At 40.8% G+C, this 16,969-nt stretch overlaps 1 protein-coding gene across 4 annotated transcripts in view; it reads left to right on the forward strand.

The window, feature by feature from the left end:
* Nucleotides 1-16,442, forward strand: part of LOC125748658 (transmembrane protein 71-like) — a 30,148-nt gene extending 13,706 nt beyond the window's left edge. Inside the window, exon 9 of one of the 4 annotated variants that reach the window (XM_049025125.1) lies at nucleotides 16,257-16,442. In XM_049025125.1, the coding sequence (XP_048881082.1) occupies nucleotides 16,257-16,400 (144 nt within the window). In that variant the 3' untranslated portion in view covers nucleotides 16,401-16,442. The remainder of the gene's footprint in view (nucleotides 1-16,256) is intronic. The other 3 variants (XM_049025150.1, XM_049025110.1, XM_049025119.1) reach the window with 3 other exon arrangements.
* Nucleotides 16,443-16,969: the final 527 nt, after the last annotated feature.

Genomic DNA, 16,969 nt, shown 5'->3' on the forward strand with positions numbered 1-16,969 from the left:
CCATGAAGCCGAGCTTTTTCATTCCACAGCTCATCCATCTGGTTTTCATTTCAGTCCCTGTTGAAATGGTAGGTGCACTGAGTATGTGAGTGGGCATCTCTAAATGCTCCGTGGCGTGTGATTGTGTGTGTCTTCTCTGCGATCTGGGGCGTAGCCCAGCCTTTTGCCCTATGCTGCCTGGATTTGCCTCTACACCTCTTCACGTATCATTTGTTGGATGAGCAGCTGGAAATTGAATGGATATATGTACTTAGCTATTTATTGCATTGTACCTAGTTATCAAAATTAGTTATTTCATCTATACTGAACCCACAGAAACCTGCTGAGACTGTAATACCCTCTAGTAACACATGCAAGTAGCCAATTCAATAGTCATGATCATTTATAATATGGGTATGCAGTATAAAGAACAGTGAAAGAAGGGTATCCATATATATTTAATTCCCCTTATTTAAGATACTTACCGATAGAGTGTGTCTATGATTTTTGTATAGGTTTAAATATGCATAAATATTTCAAGTCAAGGTAAAAAGCTACTTTGCAAAACATATTTATTGCATTAGCAAGTGGCCTATTTGTGTCCTAATGGAATCATAATCACAAGGGGGCTGATTTACTGGAACCCCCACATTTCCTCTCACCTGTATGGGGAACAAGACAATGAATCCCCACAGGGATTAAAAAAAACGGTCATTATTCCATTCTAGTCCAATGGGCATCTTAGAGGTCCTCGTGGCGTGTGTCCTGTGATGGACCAGCATCCCATCCAGGGGGTCCCCCAGCTTAGACGCCTGTGCTGCCCGGACAGGCCCCCTGTCAATCAGACCTGAGTGAGTGGCTGGACATTAGATGATGTTTAGCTTATTCTCAAAGAATAGATTACATGAAGCTGGAAAAGTACAGAAGTTGATATAGTTCAAGCCTGTCCTTATAGCACTCCTTGTGATTTCTCGTTTTGAGTTTTCCTTCCATCCGACTGAAAACTGTGAAGTACATAAAGTTATTTGAAGAATAGTTCAGTGAATGAAATTACTTTATGGGAAAAAATACTATTGGCAATTTAAATCTTGTTATTGACCAGAGCAACTTCAATGGGAAAAATAAATAAGCCAGGGTTAGGGTCAGAGAGAGTTTGGAGCCATTCCCAGGATGTACAGGGAAAAGGCAGCGGAACACCGTGGATGGCATGCCAGTCCAACACAGGGCATTTCTAGAATTATATTTTTATTTTATTTAGCATTATAAATCCGTAACAGAACATACTTATAAATAAGTGGTTCTCTATATTCCTGACACAAAATCTGGAGTTAATAAAATTAGATTTTCCTTAACCCTGACTAAATGGTACACCCAGATCCACATTCACCCTCATTGGCAGGCAGGCATCCTGGATGTCAGACCTTTCATCAGCTGGAGGGCATCCGCATATTCGGGACTGACAGGACTGCAGGCACGGACTGAGATGCATCCAGCTAAGACCCCGTGTCCAGCTAGGACTCAGACACTGTGTTCCACTGGGTACCACAAAGGAGGGTGCTGAAGGACAAAGCGAGGTCAGGAGGTATGCAGACGGTATCCGAGAGGCAGAGCTGCACCAGAAACCAGAGTGCAAGCCAAAAAGTCAAAACCAGGACCAAACTAATGAATCGAAATCTAAATAGATGGAAGTGGACATCTAGACAAAGCAAAGAGGCATCGATCAGGAAGAGCTTTGAGTTCAGATGTGGGTGATTGTCCATTGAGCTCATCTGGAGGTGGGCGTGACCGCAATGAACAACCAGGACAGTAAAAAGTAAATAGCCAACTGAATTGTGGACCGGATATGATGATTCTAGTGAAGTATATATTATATAAGAGGTTTCATATTATTCCAGGGAAAATGAGCGAATCCCAGATGACATCATATCAGCGACGAGATGGAAAAACATACCCAAGCAGGAAGAAAGATGGGCATGATTATTAAGGAAGGAAATCAAAAGCTTTACTCTCAAATAAAATCATGCAATTTTAAAATACATTTAATATGAATGTAGCGCATCACACTTCAGTTCCCATAACTCTTTCATTGATTAAAAAATAAAAATATGTCAAAATCTGCTTCAAATAAAGGCAAACTGGATTCACTTCACTTCAAATCAGTACAATGCACTTTCTAAACAAACTCATTTTCTACACGATTGTTCCTATTTGACAATGTCACATTCTAGGTCTCCTTCAGAAAGGGTTAGTACCTGTATATAAAATAAAGTTGAATCAGACTTAGATAATTTTCAGCATCTTTTGAAATATGTTATTTTGTGGCTTTACACACACACACACACACACACACACACACACACACACACGCACACACACGCACACACACACACGCACACACACGCACACACACACACACACACACACATATTTATATGGGGGAGGCATGATGGTGCAGTGGTTAGCACTGTTGCCTCACACCTCTGGGACCTGGGTTTGAGTTTCCCCCCACAGTCCAAAAACATGCTGAGGTAAATTGGAGTTGCTACTGTAAATTGCCCGTAGGTGTGCATGTGTGAGTGAATGGTGTGTGAGTGTGCCCTGTGATGGGCTGGCCCCCCGTCCTGGGTTGTTCCCTGCCTCGTGCCCATTGCTTTTGGGATAGGCTCCGGAACCCCCACGACCCAATAGGATAAGCGGTTTGGAAAATGGATGGATGGATGGATGGATATATCCATCCATTTTCCAAACCACTTATCCTACTGGGTCGGACAACCCAGGACGGGGGGCCAGCCCATCGCAGGGCACACTCACACACCATTCACACCTACAGGCAATTAAGCAAGTCCAATTTGAACAAATTATTCCTTTGAATTTCTATTCAGTGAATTGGTCGAACTGGTTTTCAAATATAGAGTAATCGAACTTTTTGGAGATACACGTCTTAGATTTTAAAAATCTAAAAATATCACACAAATTAGCATACACTCAGTGACAAAGAAAAGCTAAAGCCCCCAGAAGTAGTGATCCAATTTGGATGTGCTTTGGTGCATGTGCAGACCAGCGATTGGTATGCTAATGCTTTGATTTGGAAGGAGCTGACACGTCTAGTCACCAGACACCGAGATGCCTCGTAGACACATTGTACAGCACTGGCAGTACTTAACGGAGTTTGATAGGGGTCACATTGTCGGTTTGCATGAGGCCAGGTGGTCGTATTGTGCAATTGTGGGTAATGCAGATGTCACAGCTGCCCGATATTGGAAGCAATGGGCAGGTGAGGCACCCACACACGTCGTGAAGGTTCCGGTCACCCAAGACAGACCACAAGCATTACAGAACCCTATGACATCTGCCCCTGCCATCCGGACACAGGTATCAGACTCTATACAGCACCCCGTGTCATTCCGCACTGTGTCCAAATGACTGGCATCAGCTGGACGTCGGGTTCACCGTCCCATGCACAGGCTGTCACAGAGACGGTTGTGTTTAGAGTGGTGCCATGACCAGGAGCCATGGACTGATAACGAGTATCATACCATGTTCAGCAATGAATCTCGGTTCTGCATTACCACGGATGACTATTGTGTCTGCTACTGGGGGTGTTGAGGGGAAAGGACCAATCCTGCCAATGTTGTGGAGAGACACACTGGCATTACTCCTGGCATCATGGTGTGGGGAGCCATAGGGTATGACATCATGGTGTGGGGAGCCATAGGGTATGACATCATCGTGTGGGGAGCCATGGGGTATGACACCTTGGTGTGGGGAGCCATAGGGTATGACATCATGGTGTGGGAAGCCATAGGGTATGACATCATGGTGTGGAGAGTCATAGGGTATGACATCATGGTGTGGGGAGCCATAGGGTATGACATCATGGTGTGGGGAGTCATAGGGTATGACATCATGGTGTGAGGAGCCATAGGGTATGACATCATGGTGTGAGTAGCCATAGGGTATGACATCATGGTGTGGGGAGTCATAGGGTATGACATCATGGTGTGAGGAGCCATAGGGTATGACATCATGGTGTGAGGAGCCATAGGGTATGACATCATGGTGTGGGGAGTCATATGGTATGACTTCAGGTCATCTCTGATAGTCAGTTTTTGCATTTTTAAAATTTAATTATTTACCTTTTTTCAATTAACTCATTTTTTCTGTCCCTGCCTTTTTCACTGTCCCTCTAAGAATTTTATAGCCCTCAAACTCTATTTTTATGTCCCAACACCAAGAAAATAATTGCACAACATAATAAAAAAAACGCTTCCATGATGGGCTCCGGACCTCCCGCGACCCAGTAAGATAAGCGATTTGGAAAATGGATGGATGGATGGATAATAAAAAAACATGCATTAGGTCTACAACAGTGTAGACAGCAGTGTGACTTAACTTCAAGCTGACGACTCCACTGACTCATTTGCATTGTCGCACTTTGCCATTGACGACGACTAAGAGCATATGTACATTTACGAGCATTTTCAAGTAGTACTTAAGTTACAGTGCTTTTGGGAAACTTTCCAAAAATCTAAGATGATTTGTAAGAGGGATTTTACAAACTACTTAGGCTTACAAAGCTTCTGTATGGGAAACCCAGCCCCAGTTAGTAAATGCGCCAATTCCAGTAGTCTTTGCGAACAGCATGTGTTATGTTCTGTATGTTGTGGCTTTGGTGTTGGTTTTTATCCTTTAATGAAAGCATTGTAGATTATAAGCTTGCAAAAAAGTACTTGAAATTTTATCAGGCTTTTGGAGATTGGCTGATTGTTTACATTTAAAATGCCAAAGCCTGTTTACATTTTTCATTTTAATTATACCAGAATTGATTGATATACATTCACAAGATTCGGAGATGGCCAATATTTTAATAAAAATAAGACTTTAATAAACATGTTGTTTCATTGAAAGTAACTGAGCTGAAGTGCAGCAGTACGCGCTGCCCCCCCCCCCCCCCAACAGCTCTTTGAATAGAACATTTGTTTCACTTAAATAAAAAGGACAGTAGATCAGTTCTATAAATTGAACCAAAAAAAAATCCTCATTCTTATTTATGCAACTTATTCACTTCATAATGGAGTTCTATCATAAATTGACTACATGCATTATGTGTATAAGATAAATGTTCAAGGTATGGGTGCCTCGTTAGCAGGACAAAGTTATCACATTATACCACAAACCCCAGTAAATTTCACTGTTTCCTTCCGACTCCACACTATAGGCTTTGATAAATTAAGACGCATGGACTTCAGGCCATACTCAATGGGATACATTATCCAAAACTTTAAAAGATAACAGCTTCATGGATCATTGGCTGCAAGATTAAGGTATCCGTCCCTCATTTTTAAACAACTTTTCTTATTTTCCCATTTAGTTTCTGCACATTATGAATCACGAACAGCACATATTCACTATATAGCCAGATCTTTCTTGTCAGAAATGGTGAGGAAAAGGAGGCAGTGTTTTGAGGAAATGAACTCACAGATTACATCCCAGCTGCTCCAGCCTATACTGGATGGATGACATTTCAGATTATCCTTGACACAAATCTAAGTTTGCAGACCAGGTAAATTGTGTCCAGAACTTCTGCAAAAAAACTGTAAGGGCAATTTTTAAAAGTGATGTTTTCAAATGCAGTGCCATTCAGACGCCATGTGGCATCCCAGGCAAGCGTCACTGCCGACGGTCCCCATCAGAAGCGAAGTAAAATCAACCTGTTACAGTACATCAGCCCACAGAAGACAGTGCCCAAGGTGGCCAGCTATGCTGCCAGATGGGTTTAGGTGCACTGATCACATGTCACGTGATGGCAAGCAGTACAGGTGCCGTATAGCTCAGAGTTTTGGGGCTTAAATTTGCTCCATTTTCCTATCATCACATCAAGGGCAAGGACAGAGGCGAAGGGAGACGTCGGTGGAAATCAAACGGATAACAAAGGATCCAAACGGAGAGATTAGGATTAGGCAGGATCACAAGGCACAGGACGTACTCAAGAGCAGAAGCTTGTAGTAACATTAAGACTGGGGAGCACAGGACTGGGAGACACTCTTATACATCCCTGATGAGGAGCAAACAAGAGGCATCTGGTGTGATCCACACGAGGGCTGAAATGAGAGGTAAGAGAAACGATTGACAGGGAGAGAATGAGGGGGCAGGAATGCAGGGCATGACACCTATCTTGGACTAGGGACGATTCAAAACACAATCAAAGATGATTAAATGCAGCATTTTTAAGTTTTAAGGTTTAATAGAAAATGCATAATTCAGGTAATGCTGATAAAATATTCAAACAGGTAGCAATCATCTATTATTACAGTACTATGTATCTTGACACCTTGCTTGTTTTTCACTACTGTAAATGCGTGTTTGTCCGTGCTCTATGTACATGCTATGCACACGTACATAGCTTCCCTCTGGTATCAAAAAGTTAATCAAATTTAATCTAACCTAATAATAATTTCACTAATGTTCAATAATAACTATTTTAATAATAATTAGAACATAAGAAATTTACAAACGAGTGGAGGGCATTCGGCCCATCAAGCTCATTTGGGGAGAACTTAACTAATAGGTCAGAGTTGTTCAAATCTTATCTAGCTCTGATTTAAAGGAACCCAGGGTTTTAGCTTGTGCTACACTAGCACTAGACTATTCCATACTCCAACTACACGCTGTTTAAAGAAGTGCTTCCTCAAATGTTCTCCCGCTAATTTATACTTATGGCCGCAACTTCTAGTATTTAAACTAATATTGAAATAGTCATTTGGCTGAACAGCATCCAAACCTGTTAGAATCTAATATATTTGGATCATATCCCTCCTTAGTCTTCTTTGCTCGAGGCTAAACAGATTCAGCTCAGCTAACCTCTCCTCATAAGACATTCCTCTAAGACCAGGAATTAGCAAGTGTCATTTTTGTACTTTTTATATTTTTGATGTATGTGGTTAAGATATTTAATGATATTTAATTAGAATGTATGTTTATGTTACATAACACAGACCTGATTAAAAATATAGCCAGGCAGGTTTTTGGGGAACAACTTACTGTTAAACAATAGTTTACATATCCATCCATCCATCCATTTTTCAAACCGCTTATCCTACTGGGTCGCGGGGGGTCCGGAGCCTATCCCGGAAGAATTGGGCATGAGGCAGGGAACAGCCCAGGATGGGGGGCCAGCCCATCGCAGGGCACACTCACACACCATTCACTCACACATGCACACCCACGGGCAATTTAGCAGCTCCAATTAGCCTCAGCATGTTTTTGGACTGTGGGGGGAAACCGGAGTACCCGGAGGAAACCCAACGACGACATGGGGAGAACATGCAAACTCCACACACATGTAACCCAGGCGGAGACTCGAACCCGTGTGAGGCAACAGTGTGAGGCAACAGTGCTAACCACTGCACCACCATGCCATAGTTTACATATCATGTTTCATATTTATTTGCATATGTTGCGCATTCCAGAGATTGTAACTGACACAGCAGTTCATAAGCTACACGATCATGATGATTTAAAAAAGACAAACCTAATATTTTCATAAAGAAGGAACTACAGCTAAAGTTAAAATCCAGATACACTGAGCAATCAACTATTAGCAAAAGCAATTTCTGTTAAACCATTAAAATGTAATTCAAAACCACTTCATGAGACTATTGTGAAATACCCACCAATAAATGCCCATTCTCTAGAAAGCAAGACTGTTCTACTTAATGATGGAGTGTTAAGAGGAAAATCCCTTTTCTGTCTGCTTAGAGATAACCTGCTTAAACTTTCATAGAGAACCTGCAGATGACTGGGGCTGGGACTGGGGGCGGGACTGGGGCGGGACTGGGGGCAGGACTGGGGCGGGACTGGGGGCGGGGTTAGGAGGGGGATGGGGCTGGACAGGGCATCCATAAACACAGTATAAAAACCTTAAATTGCAGTTCTGCAAACATAAAGGATAAATTGAGAACCACAAGAATTGAGTCTGTATCAGGATTCTATGGATGAACGTCTGTGAATAAAAAACATTTTTTATGTTTTTTTTTTCAATGCATGCAAAAACGACCATAATTTTGAACATTTAATTTTCAATTTAATTATATTCTCCAATTAAAATATACAGGACTAATGGGAAGGAACCTAATTATTGTTATCATTATTTTTGTCAGTTGAAGCCAAATTGTTAATGTTTATTATTTCTTATTTTAGAAACTTTTTTACCTTGATGTGACATTGATTCCAAGAGGAAGCACATTATATAAAAATGTAAAATCAATTCATTTGAATTTACTGACTGGATATACTGACTGTTATTATTATCATTCTTAGTGAAAATGAAAGAAAAGCATTTAAAAAAACATTTATTATAATTTTGCACTTCAGTATAAAACGTGCATGGTTTTCAAATGTCAGCCTCCTGTTTCTACCAGAGTTATACGGTCTTACCTTTCAATCTATCGAGTCACAGCAAGTAGGCACCAAGGAAATAGGGAATCTGCGTATTAAAGGACAATAAACCTCTTTAGGCATAGTACAAAATACAGTATTGTGCAAGTCTTAGACAGACAAAGAAAATGTTTAAGGTGATATACAATATCTTGGCAGTAATTCCATGTTTACTCACAAAAAAAAAAACAATTGCACTTTATAAAATATACAAATTCACAAGTAACACAATAAAAAACAAAGAATTTTGTCTGTTCTCCAAAAAGTTACTGATATCTTGCTGGATAGCTAAATGACTTGCACTGTGGTTCCTAGGGGCACCATAGCCATTTTGGATATTTGTTAAATTTCTTTTAATTCTTTAAATTATTCGTTAAAAAAACTAATTAATTTGATTTGTTAAAAAACTCAATGGGGTATTGATTAGCCAAACAAGGTGGGGTAGTGATCAAATCAAAAGATACATGGGTGTATTGGACAGCTGCTACAAATACTGTGGCCATTTTAAGAGAGGTTTTGAAATGGCTAAGCTGTCAGACTTTGACAGACATGAAGATTATTCAAACATAATTTCTTGTGACTGCCTATGACTTTTGCACATCCCGGTAAAGCCTCTAAGGCCAACAAGGGACCACTGATGGAAATATGTAAATAAAGTTGGAATCTTTTGAATTCAAAACAAAAATGCAAAAATAGTTATACATATACTCTACCAGTCAAAAGTTTTTGCACTGAAATTTTCTGCATTTGCGTGTTACTCAGTATTTTTTCTAACGCATAAATTTACAGTATGCTCACCATTTGAGTACCTGTATTGGCAAAAAAAAATAAATAAATCATGTCTTTCATTCATCATAGTAACCTCCTCTAGCAGTTATAACAGCAGAGAAAAATCGAGGCATTTTTTCTACAAGGGACATTGAATACTGTTCTGTTTCATGGGATTAAACAGTTAACTAGCACATTTAATGTTAAAGGACAGCCTGGAATTTGACTATGCCTTCAACATACAACCAGTTAATAGAATGTCAGACATGCACTAGCTATTACATATTCTCTCCTTATTATAAAGGGAACTTGTTTTATTGTAACAATTTTCGATTGTTCACTCAACTTTCCAATGCTTAACAAAAATAAAACATCTGCAGTTTATTTATAAATAAGTGGAAAAGTGGTAAAAACTCGTGGTGTGCATAAACTTTTGATTGGTAGCATATTACAAACTCGAATAAAGCAAATCACATTAGAAAATAATTTGACAGCACATTACAACAATGGCTTAGAATATTAAACTAGTTATGTGAAATAAGAAATTAGAAGTAAAATAATTCTTGGACATTTTTAAGATGTAAAAAATGTACACAAATAGACTAATGTCAGGACTGAAAGTAGGGGGTTGGGGGCCCCTAGAATAAAGTAATTGTTGGGGCCCTGTATGCTGCTGAGGCAGAACTATAAGGGCATTGGGCTACAGCCCAGCTTAGCCAATGCATTCATCCAATCTGTAGTACAACCTTAACTTCACATTAAAGAAACAAGCCATGGTCCCAATGGTCAAGGACAGCATCGTAATATTCATAAGTTCATGTCCCAACTGTACTTTTTACTTGTAATGTGTATTTTCAGAGCCATTCCTTACATAGGTGTCAGTTGCCTGGCATCTTACACCAGGTTTCTTTGGGTACAAACTACAGAGGATCAATTATATCTTGCATTTCCACCTTTTTTACTGCTCTTTAACTTTGTCATTTCATTTACAAAAAAAAATGCAATAAACATATTGAAGAATAAAATGTGCAACTAACACTATCCAGTCATTGATCAACATGAGTCTGTAGAAACCCATGAGCTCCGTCACACTCTTAAGCTGGTTAGGAATCCTTCTTGGGTGGGATATTCCACTTCATATAGAGATACCTGCAAAAGCACGGGCATCTGGAATTTAAAGTATGTGTCTCAGTAAATGCATAGGTGAACAAATACAGACCTCATCATAATACAGAATTAAACATGAGACTTTCCTGTGAATTTTAATGTATAATGAAGTTTTATTGGCCCTTGCATTTTTATGCTGAAGTACCTCCATAGACTAAAGTCACCTTGTAAGTGGTCAAATTGTACAACTTCAGATTTCTTCAATTTTTCACTTCCCTTGAGGCCGCAACAGGAGCTAATTGGAAATTAAGCTGTGCATAGCAGAAAAGGGATATCAATGAATGCAGGCATTTGTAGTTTACTTTTCTTGCCAGAGAACTCTGTGTTTCCCTAAGTATTCCGGCTGCAGCAGGCTGTTAACTTACTATTCCCTAACGTTATAGAAAACATATCTCTCCAAAAAGCTAATTTACTTCCTATTGTTATTGTTCGGATTCCAAGTAATGGGCACAATTGGTCTGTGTACTGCCAAAATTGCCTTATTGTCTTCTCATTGTCAAATCAAACACAATACAGATCCCCAGTGACAGAAGATGAAGTCTTTCTGTATTAGTCTTCCCTGATCATTTCAAGGTTTTTCCACAGTGGAATTATGTAAACATTTATTTTATGCTTATATTAATCACCTGTTCAAAAACTATCATGAGAAATTGTCGCATTGAGCCGACAATGAATCCCACTATATCTCCAACTATTTGGGTTTAACCTGATATCCTGCATAATTTTATGCATCCACTTTTTGTATTGTTTTTACACCCTACCATTTTTTATAATGTTGCACTTATATTTAACAGTTTCTACTGGTTAAGCTGAAGGATTTCTGTCAGGATCAGTTCCTTCCCTGACCTGATTCGCATCTTGACTTGGCCAGTAGGTGTTGCTAGCTATCCCTAGTGTTTGAGTCTTGAGTATTTAGTGATGATGACCCTCACCTGTACCTAGGTGTTCCTAGCCCCAGTGATTAGTTAACTGTTATGTCCTTCACTTGACCTTTGTTACAGGTGCATATATATGCTTACAGTGAGGCCGGTGTCTTACAGACATTGAATCATTTTAGGACCTACAAGCTTATGGATTCACTCATCGAAATGAGCTCATTTTCACAATGACTTTAATTATAAGCTCTGAGATCTGAGTGCAGAGCTAGCTAGTGCAATTACTCGCGAAGAGGAATGACAGGCGCTGAAACACAATCTAAGAATCAGGGCCAAAATGCAAGGAGAGAATAAACACCCACTGCAGAGCAAGATGAGAAGTCAAGTCATAGTCAGAGAGGACCCAGTACCTCACAGAGCTCTTACTTTAAGGAGGTCCTTACTTTCCCCTAATCAGGGGTGAGATGGAGAGTGGCCTGGATGGGTGTGGGTGCAGGGAGTGTTGACTGAGGTCAGGAGTATGTCCTGCCAAAAGGTCTCACACAACACTCAGCTATACTGGAATATACTCCACAATGACTGATTAAAATAAACAAAAAAGATAAATCCTTTATTTGCCATTCACACGTGTACAGGTACATTGGAATTCTTCTCTTAGCCTACCCCATCTTGCTCTCGATAGCTTGGGGGGTCACAGCCAAGTCAGCCAACATGTGGTGCCCCTGGAACTGAGAGTTGAGGGTCTTGCTCAAGGACCCATGGAGTTTTTTGTGACTGTATTGCTGAGGCCAGGGTTTGAACAGGCAATCTTCCAATCACTGGCACTCACCACCCCCACCCCCAAAAAAGCTCAAAAGTTGCAATGCAGAAACGAACATTAAATTACAATAACATTTTATCACATATGATTTGGAAGAAAAAGTAATTATAAAGTCTGTAGATTTAAAATCTATTGCAGAAGAGTTGCGTCAGATGAATCATTTATGGAATTAAGTCATTTATGAAATCTGTAAGTAGGGAAAGAGGCGATTGTTACTCTTCTGTAAAAAGACTGGAACACAGAAGCTCAATGCAACATAAGGTTTAAAAGAGCAGGTTGTGAACAAAGGGAATAGCTGAATGGACGTTTCCATCATTGACTGCTATACCCCCCTAGTGGAACTTCAGCATCTACACATGAGGACATGATTGTTGGTCCAATCAGGAAAACTGCAGATTCTCCCAGCAGAACTGGGCATGACATTTTGAAGGGCCCCGTGGAACAACTGCAAGGTGTGACACTGACGATAGGGCAATCTCAGCTAATGGTGAGATGAAAGCATTTCATTAAAAGCTGAATTCTCCACTTCTAGCCTGAAGGAAACGGAGCATTTTTTCCCCAATTTTAAATAGAAAATAGAAACAGTTTTATCTGTAGACCTTGAGTCTAAAAAGATCTTGAATGGTCTATGACAGTGTATGGGTCTTGAGATCACATATATGAAAGGAAACATTGATGGTCTTGAATTGGATAATCTATCATGGAAAATGCATTGATGAATGGATGGATGGATGAATATGAATGGAAGATGTTGCTTATCCAAAGCAATTGAGCATGATGACCAAGCTTTTACAATGTACAAATGTAAGGAAGGATGCTCTGCTGCTCATTACACTAGACAAAACAGCCTATCGGCCTATCATTTCATATTTGCTACATAAAATTTTTGACCATTTTTAAATGATTATAAGCTGCATTGTGCTTTATGCTGCCTACATTAGACTCCGCTGTTCTATCTAAGTTTTTGCAAGACAAACGGATGGACGGATGGAAAATGTTATATTTCAGGTCATGTGTTGCTTTTTGAATACCTCTAAGGTCTGATAAAGGACCTGGGGAAATGGAAAAGATTTCTAACTTACAAAATCCCACCAAAGCCAAAGAAACAATAAGGATGAAGTGTGCAAGCATCAAACACTACCTCAGGTATTCCTTGTCTATGCTCCCAAAAAGATTATGTAGTTCTCTGATTAACTGTGAAAGCATTACCTTGGTAAAAAAAAAAGTTTATAAATGAGTCATTCTATTCAGTTGTGGTCTCTTTGTTTATGGCAAATGCCCCTCTTTCATTGGAGCAGTGCGTTTGTGAAAATGGCTCGGCTCTGTGCCCAGAACCCATGTTCTGCACAGGGGTGCAGAGGAAAACACATCATGATTAACATTGTTGGAGCAAAGACAACGTTGTTTCAAGGATTGCTGGTCCTAGTTTGTCCTTTGGGCTTTCCACATTATTAGTAAGTGTCCACTCATGAGTTCATTTCAAAATAAACCTGAGCTATTTTTAACCTTTTAAGTGATTTCTTTGTTTTCTTAATTGTCTTTCACTTCTGGTCTGACAGCATCTTCTTTGTGCCGAACGTCGACCTGTAATGGCTGCTTTAATCATTTTTAACTCTTACGGATTATCTCTGAAAATTACAAATATGTACCTCAATGTGCAATGAAAATGAACGCATGCCACGGCACTGATCCTTAAGTGACTACTCATCAATTTAAGCAAATTTACATCTGATAAACTGCAGTCCCTTTACCTCTCACACCAAAACACCCCCAAACACAGTGTTTTAACAAATAACTAATGCCAAAATCCGTCCATCCATTATCTTCCGCTCATCCGAGGTCGGGTCGCGGGGGCACCAGTCTCAGCAGGGAAACCCAGACTTCCCCCTCCCCGGCTACTTCATCAAGCTCCTCCAGGAGGCATCCTAAGCAGATGCCCGAGCCACCTCATCTGGCTCCTATCAATGCGGAGGAGCAGCAGCTCTACTCTGAGTCCCTCCCGAATGACTGAGCTCCTCACCCTATCTCTAAGGGAGAGCCCAGCCACCCTGCGGAGGAAACTCATTTTGGCTGCTTGTACTCGCGATCTCTTTCTTTCGGTTACTGCCCACAGCTCGTGACCACAGGTGAGGGTAGGAACGTAGCTTTGCCTTTTGGCTCAGCTCCTTCTTCACCATGACAGACTGATGCAGCGCCCGCATCACTGATGAAGCCACACCAATCCGCTTGTCGATCTCTCGTTCCATCCTTCCCTCGTGAACAAGACCCCGAGATACTTAAACTCCTCCACTTGGGAGAGGACCCCATCCCCAACCTGGAGAGAGCATTCTACCCTTTTCCGGCTGAGGATCATGGTCTCAGATTTGGAGGTGCTGATTCTCATCCCAGCCGCTTCACACTCGGCTGCGAACTGTCCCAGTGAGAGCCAAAGGTCATGGTCCAATTTAAGCCAACAGAACCACATCATCTGCAAAAAGCAGAGACCTAATCCTGAGGTCACCAAAGCGGACACCCTCAACGTTCTGGCTGCGCCTAGAAATTCTGTCCATAAAAACTATGAATAAAATCGGTGACAAAGGGCGGCCCTGGCAGAGTCCAACCCTCATCGGAAAAGAGTCCGATTTACTGCCGACTATGTGGACCAAGGCCTGACACCAGTCATACAGGGACCGAACAGCCTTTATAAGGAAGCCTGGTACCCCATACTCCCAGAGCACCCCCCACAGGACTCCGCGAGGGACGTGGTCGAATGCCTTCCAAGTCCACAAAGCACTTCAACTTTCGCGGCTTCACTCTTTCGCGGTTTTTTGTATATTCATTAAAAAGTTGATCGAGACAGTGAAAATGATACATTGTTACACATTGGAAGCATCTTTGCTCTTCGTAATTAAATGTACTATAATAATATGATATTTCTAACGTCTAATATGTCTTATTTTCTCTTATTTTGTCTAATATATTGGGAAATACGAGTGTAACTGTCATGACCTGCCTGTAGGATCCCCTTGTGTGCCACGCCCCCTTATTAACCACATGTCCAGCCCCGATTGTGACCAGCTGTTTCCTGTCAGTTTGATTCCTCTGGTGTATTTAAGTTCACGTCAGAGTCTGTAACCCCAGGTCTGTCACTGACGTTTTGATGTTACATGTTCCTGTGTCCTGCATCTGGAATGATTCCAAATAATCCCTTCCATCCTGATTCCTCGTCTCCCCGTTCCTGCTTCCGTGTCCAGCAATCATAACAGTAATGGTGACTAAAGGGTGTTATTTTATGTCTAACAATGTTAAAAACCGTATTTAGACGGTCGGTAACAGGTTGTCTATGCTCTAACTTCGAAAATATTCGACTTATAAATAAAGAATCCTACTTTATGGAAATTCACTTATCGTGGTAGAGTCTGGAACGGATTAACTGTGAAAAATGAGGGCCGACTGTATATGTAAACCAGAAAAAGCCCCAGATGACAATTCCAGCAATGTGGGTCATTCTAAAGAGTTCATGAAATGGCTTGGATGATGTTGCATGAAATTTCCAGAAAATTATATAATGACACAGCATATACTGTATATGTGTGTGTGTGTGTGCATGCGTGTGTGTGCAAGCAGGTATACCTATCCTTATGGGGACACAATGTCCCCATAATGTGGTAAATATCCAAAAACTCTATTTTATAAAAATCAATGACTGCTATGAAAAAACTAAAAATGCAAAAACGCTTGGTTACTTATGGTTATGGTTAGGGCAGAGTGGAGTTTAAGGTTGTCATAGTTAGCGTTAGCATTATTCCCATAGAAGTGAATGAGCGGGCCCCATAATGGTAGGTATAACCTACATGTGAGTGTGTGTGTGTGTGTGTGTGTGAGTTTGTACACTATGCAGTGCTGTCTCAGCTTGGGGTCGATCTGTCTTTGGGGAGATAACATCCAGTTTGTCACCCCTACAATGTGTCTGTAAAACCTGAAAAAGAGCTGTACAATATTTTTAGCGTTACTGTATTCACAAGACAAAGTGTGATAAAACCATATGTATTCCCCAAAGGCTGGGGAATATATTTCTTACGACAGTCAGATACAGTGAGGACTTGATGGCAACAGACAAAATGAGGTTCATGAGATTCACTGATTTGACTCATATTTCTCAGATATTTCTTGTGTAAAATCACAGAAGCCAGGGCTTTCTTTGAAGATGTCTTGCTTTATCTCCACTGCAGGTATTTCAGGACGTCTCGGAATCAGAAGCAGGGAAAGAGCCTCTCGTGCTGTGCTCTCCCGCAGAGCTTTATCTCGCACATGCTCATTCGCTCACAGCTTCTCCTCATCGTTTGCTCCCCCCTGGATTCCTGCCGCTGCTCTGAGAAATGATAGTAATTCTTTGAAAATTATAATACTGAAAGAGATAGTTGTGGTTTCCTTTTGTATCCTTGCATGATTGTCTGTTTTTGTTTTTGCTGTTTTTGAGGGGTGGGGGGGGTAAGTGCTGTGTGTGTTTTTGGCTATTTAGGGTTGCAAGTTTGCCATCACTTGTTTATTACCACAGGCCACTAGGATTGCCATGCAAAACATCGTGTGTAAATCTTCCAGCGAGGTCCTACTGCTGCACTACATTTCAGCAGGATAGTTCCATCGAATTTCTCCAGTAATATATGCTACTGCGTAAAATGGCAACAAAATAAAATATAAATGAAAAATGTAAGCTTCGTGAAGCCAACAACAAGCAAAAAAACCTGACGTGTAAATTTCAGCTACAGCCATGATTTAACCAATGAGGTGAGACTTACTCCAGGGCACATTTCTGGCTTATATCAACCTGCTTCTGAAGTGTGTTTTCACTGCGAGCTCCCTGGCCACCTGACGTAATGGAGAAGCTCGTTTTTACAATGCAGCACAATACTGTACATCCATATGAAATATGCCCGTCCTGTTT

This window comes from Brienomyrus brachyistius, chromosome 1 (genome assembly GCF_023856365.1).
Source record: "Brienomyrus brachyistius isolate T26 chromosome 1, BBRACH_0.4, whole genome shotgun sequence".
NCBI lineage: Eukaryota > Metazoa > Chordata > Actinopteri > Osteoglossiformes > Mormyridae > Brienomyrus > Brienomyrus brachyistius.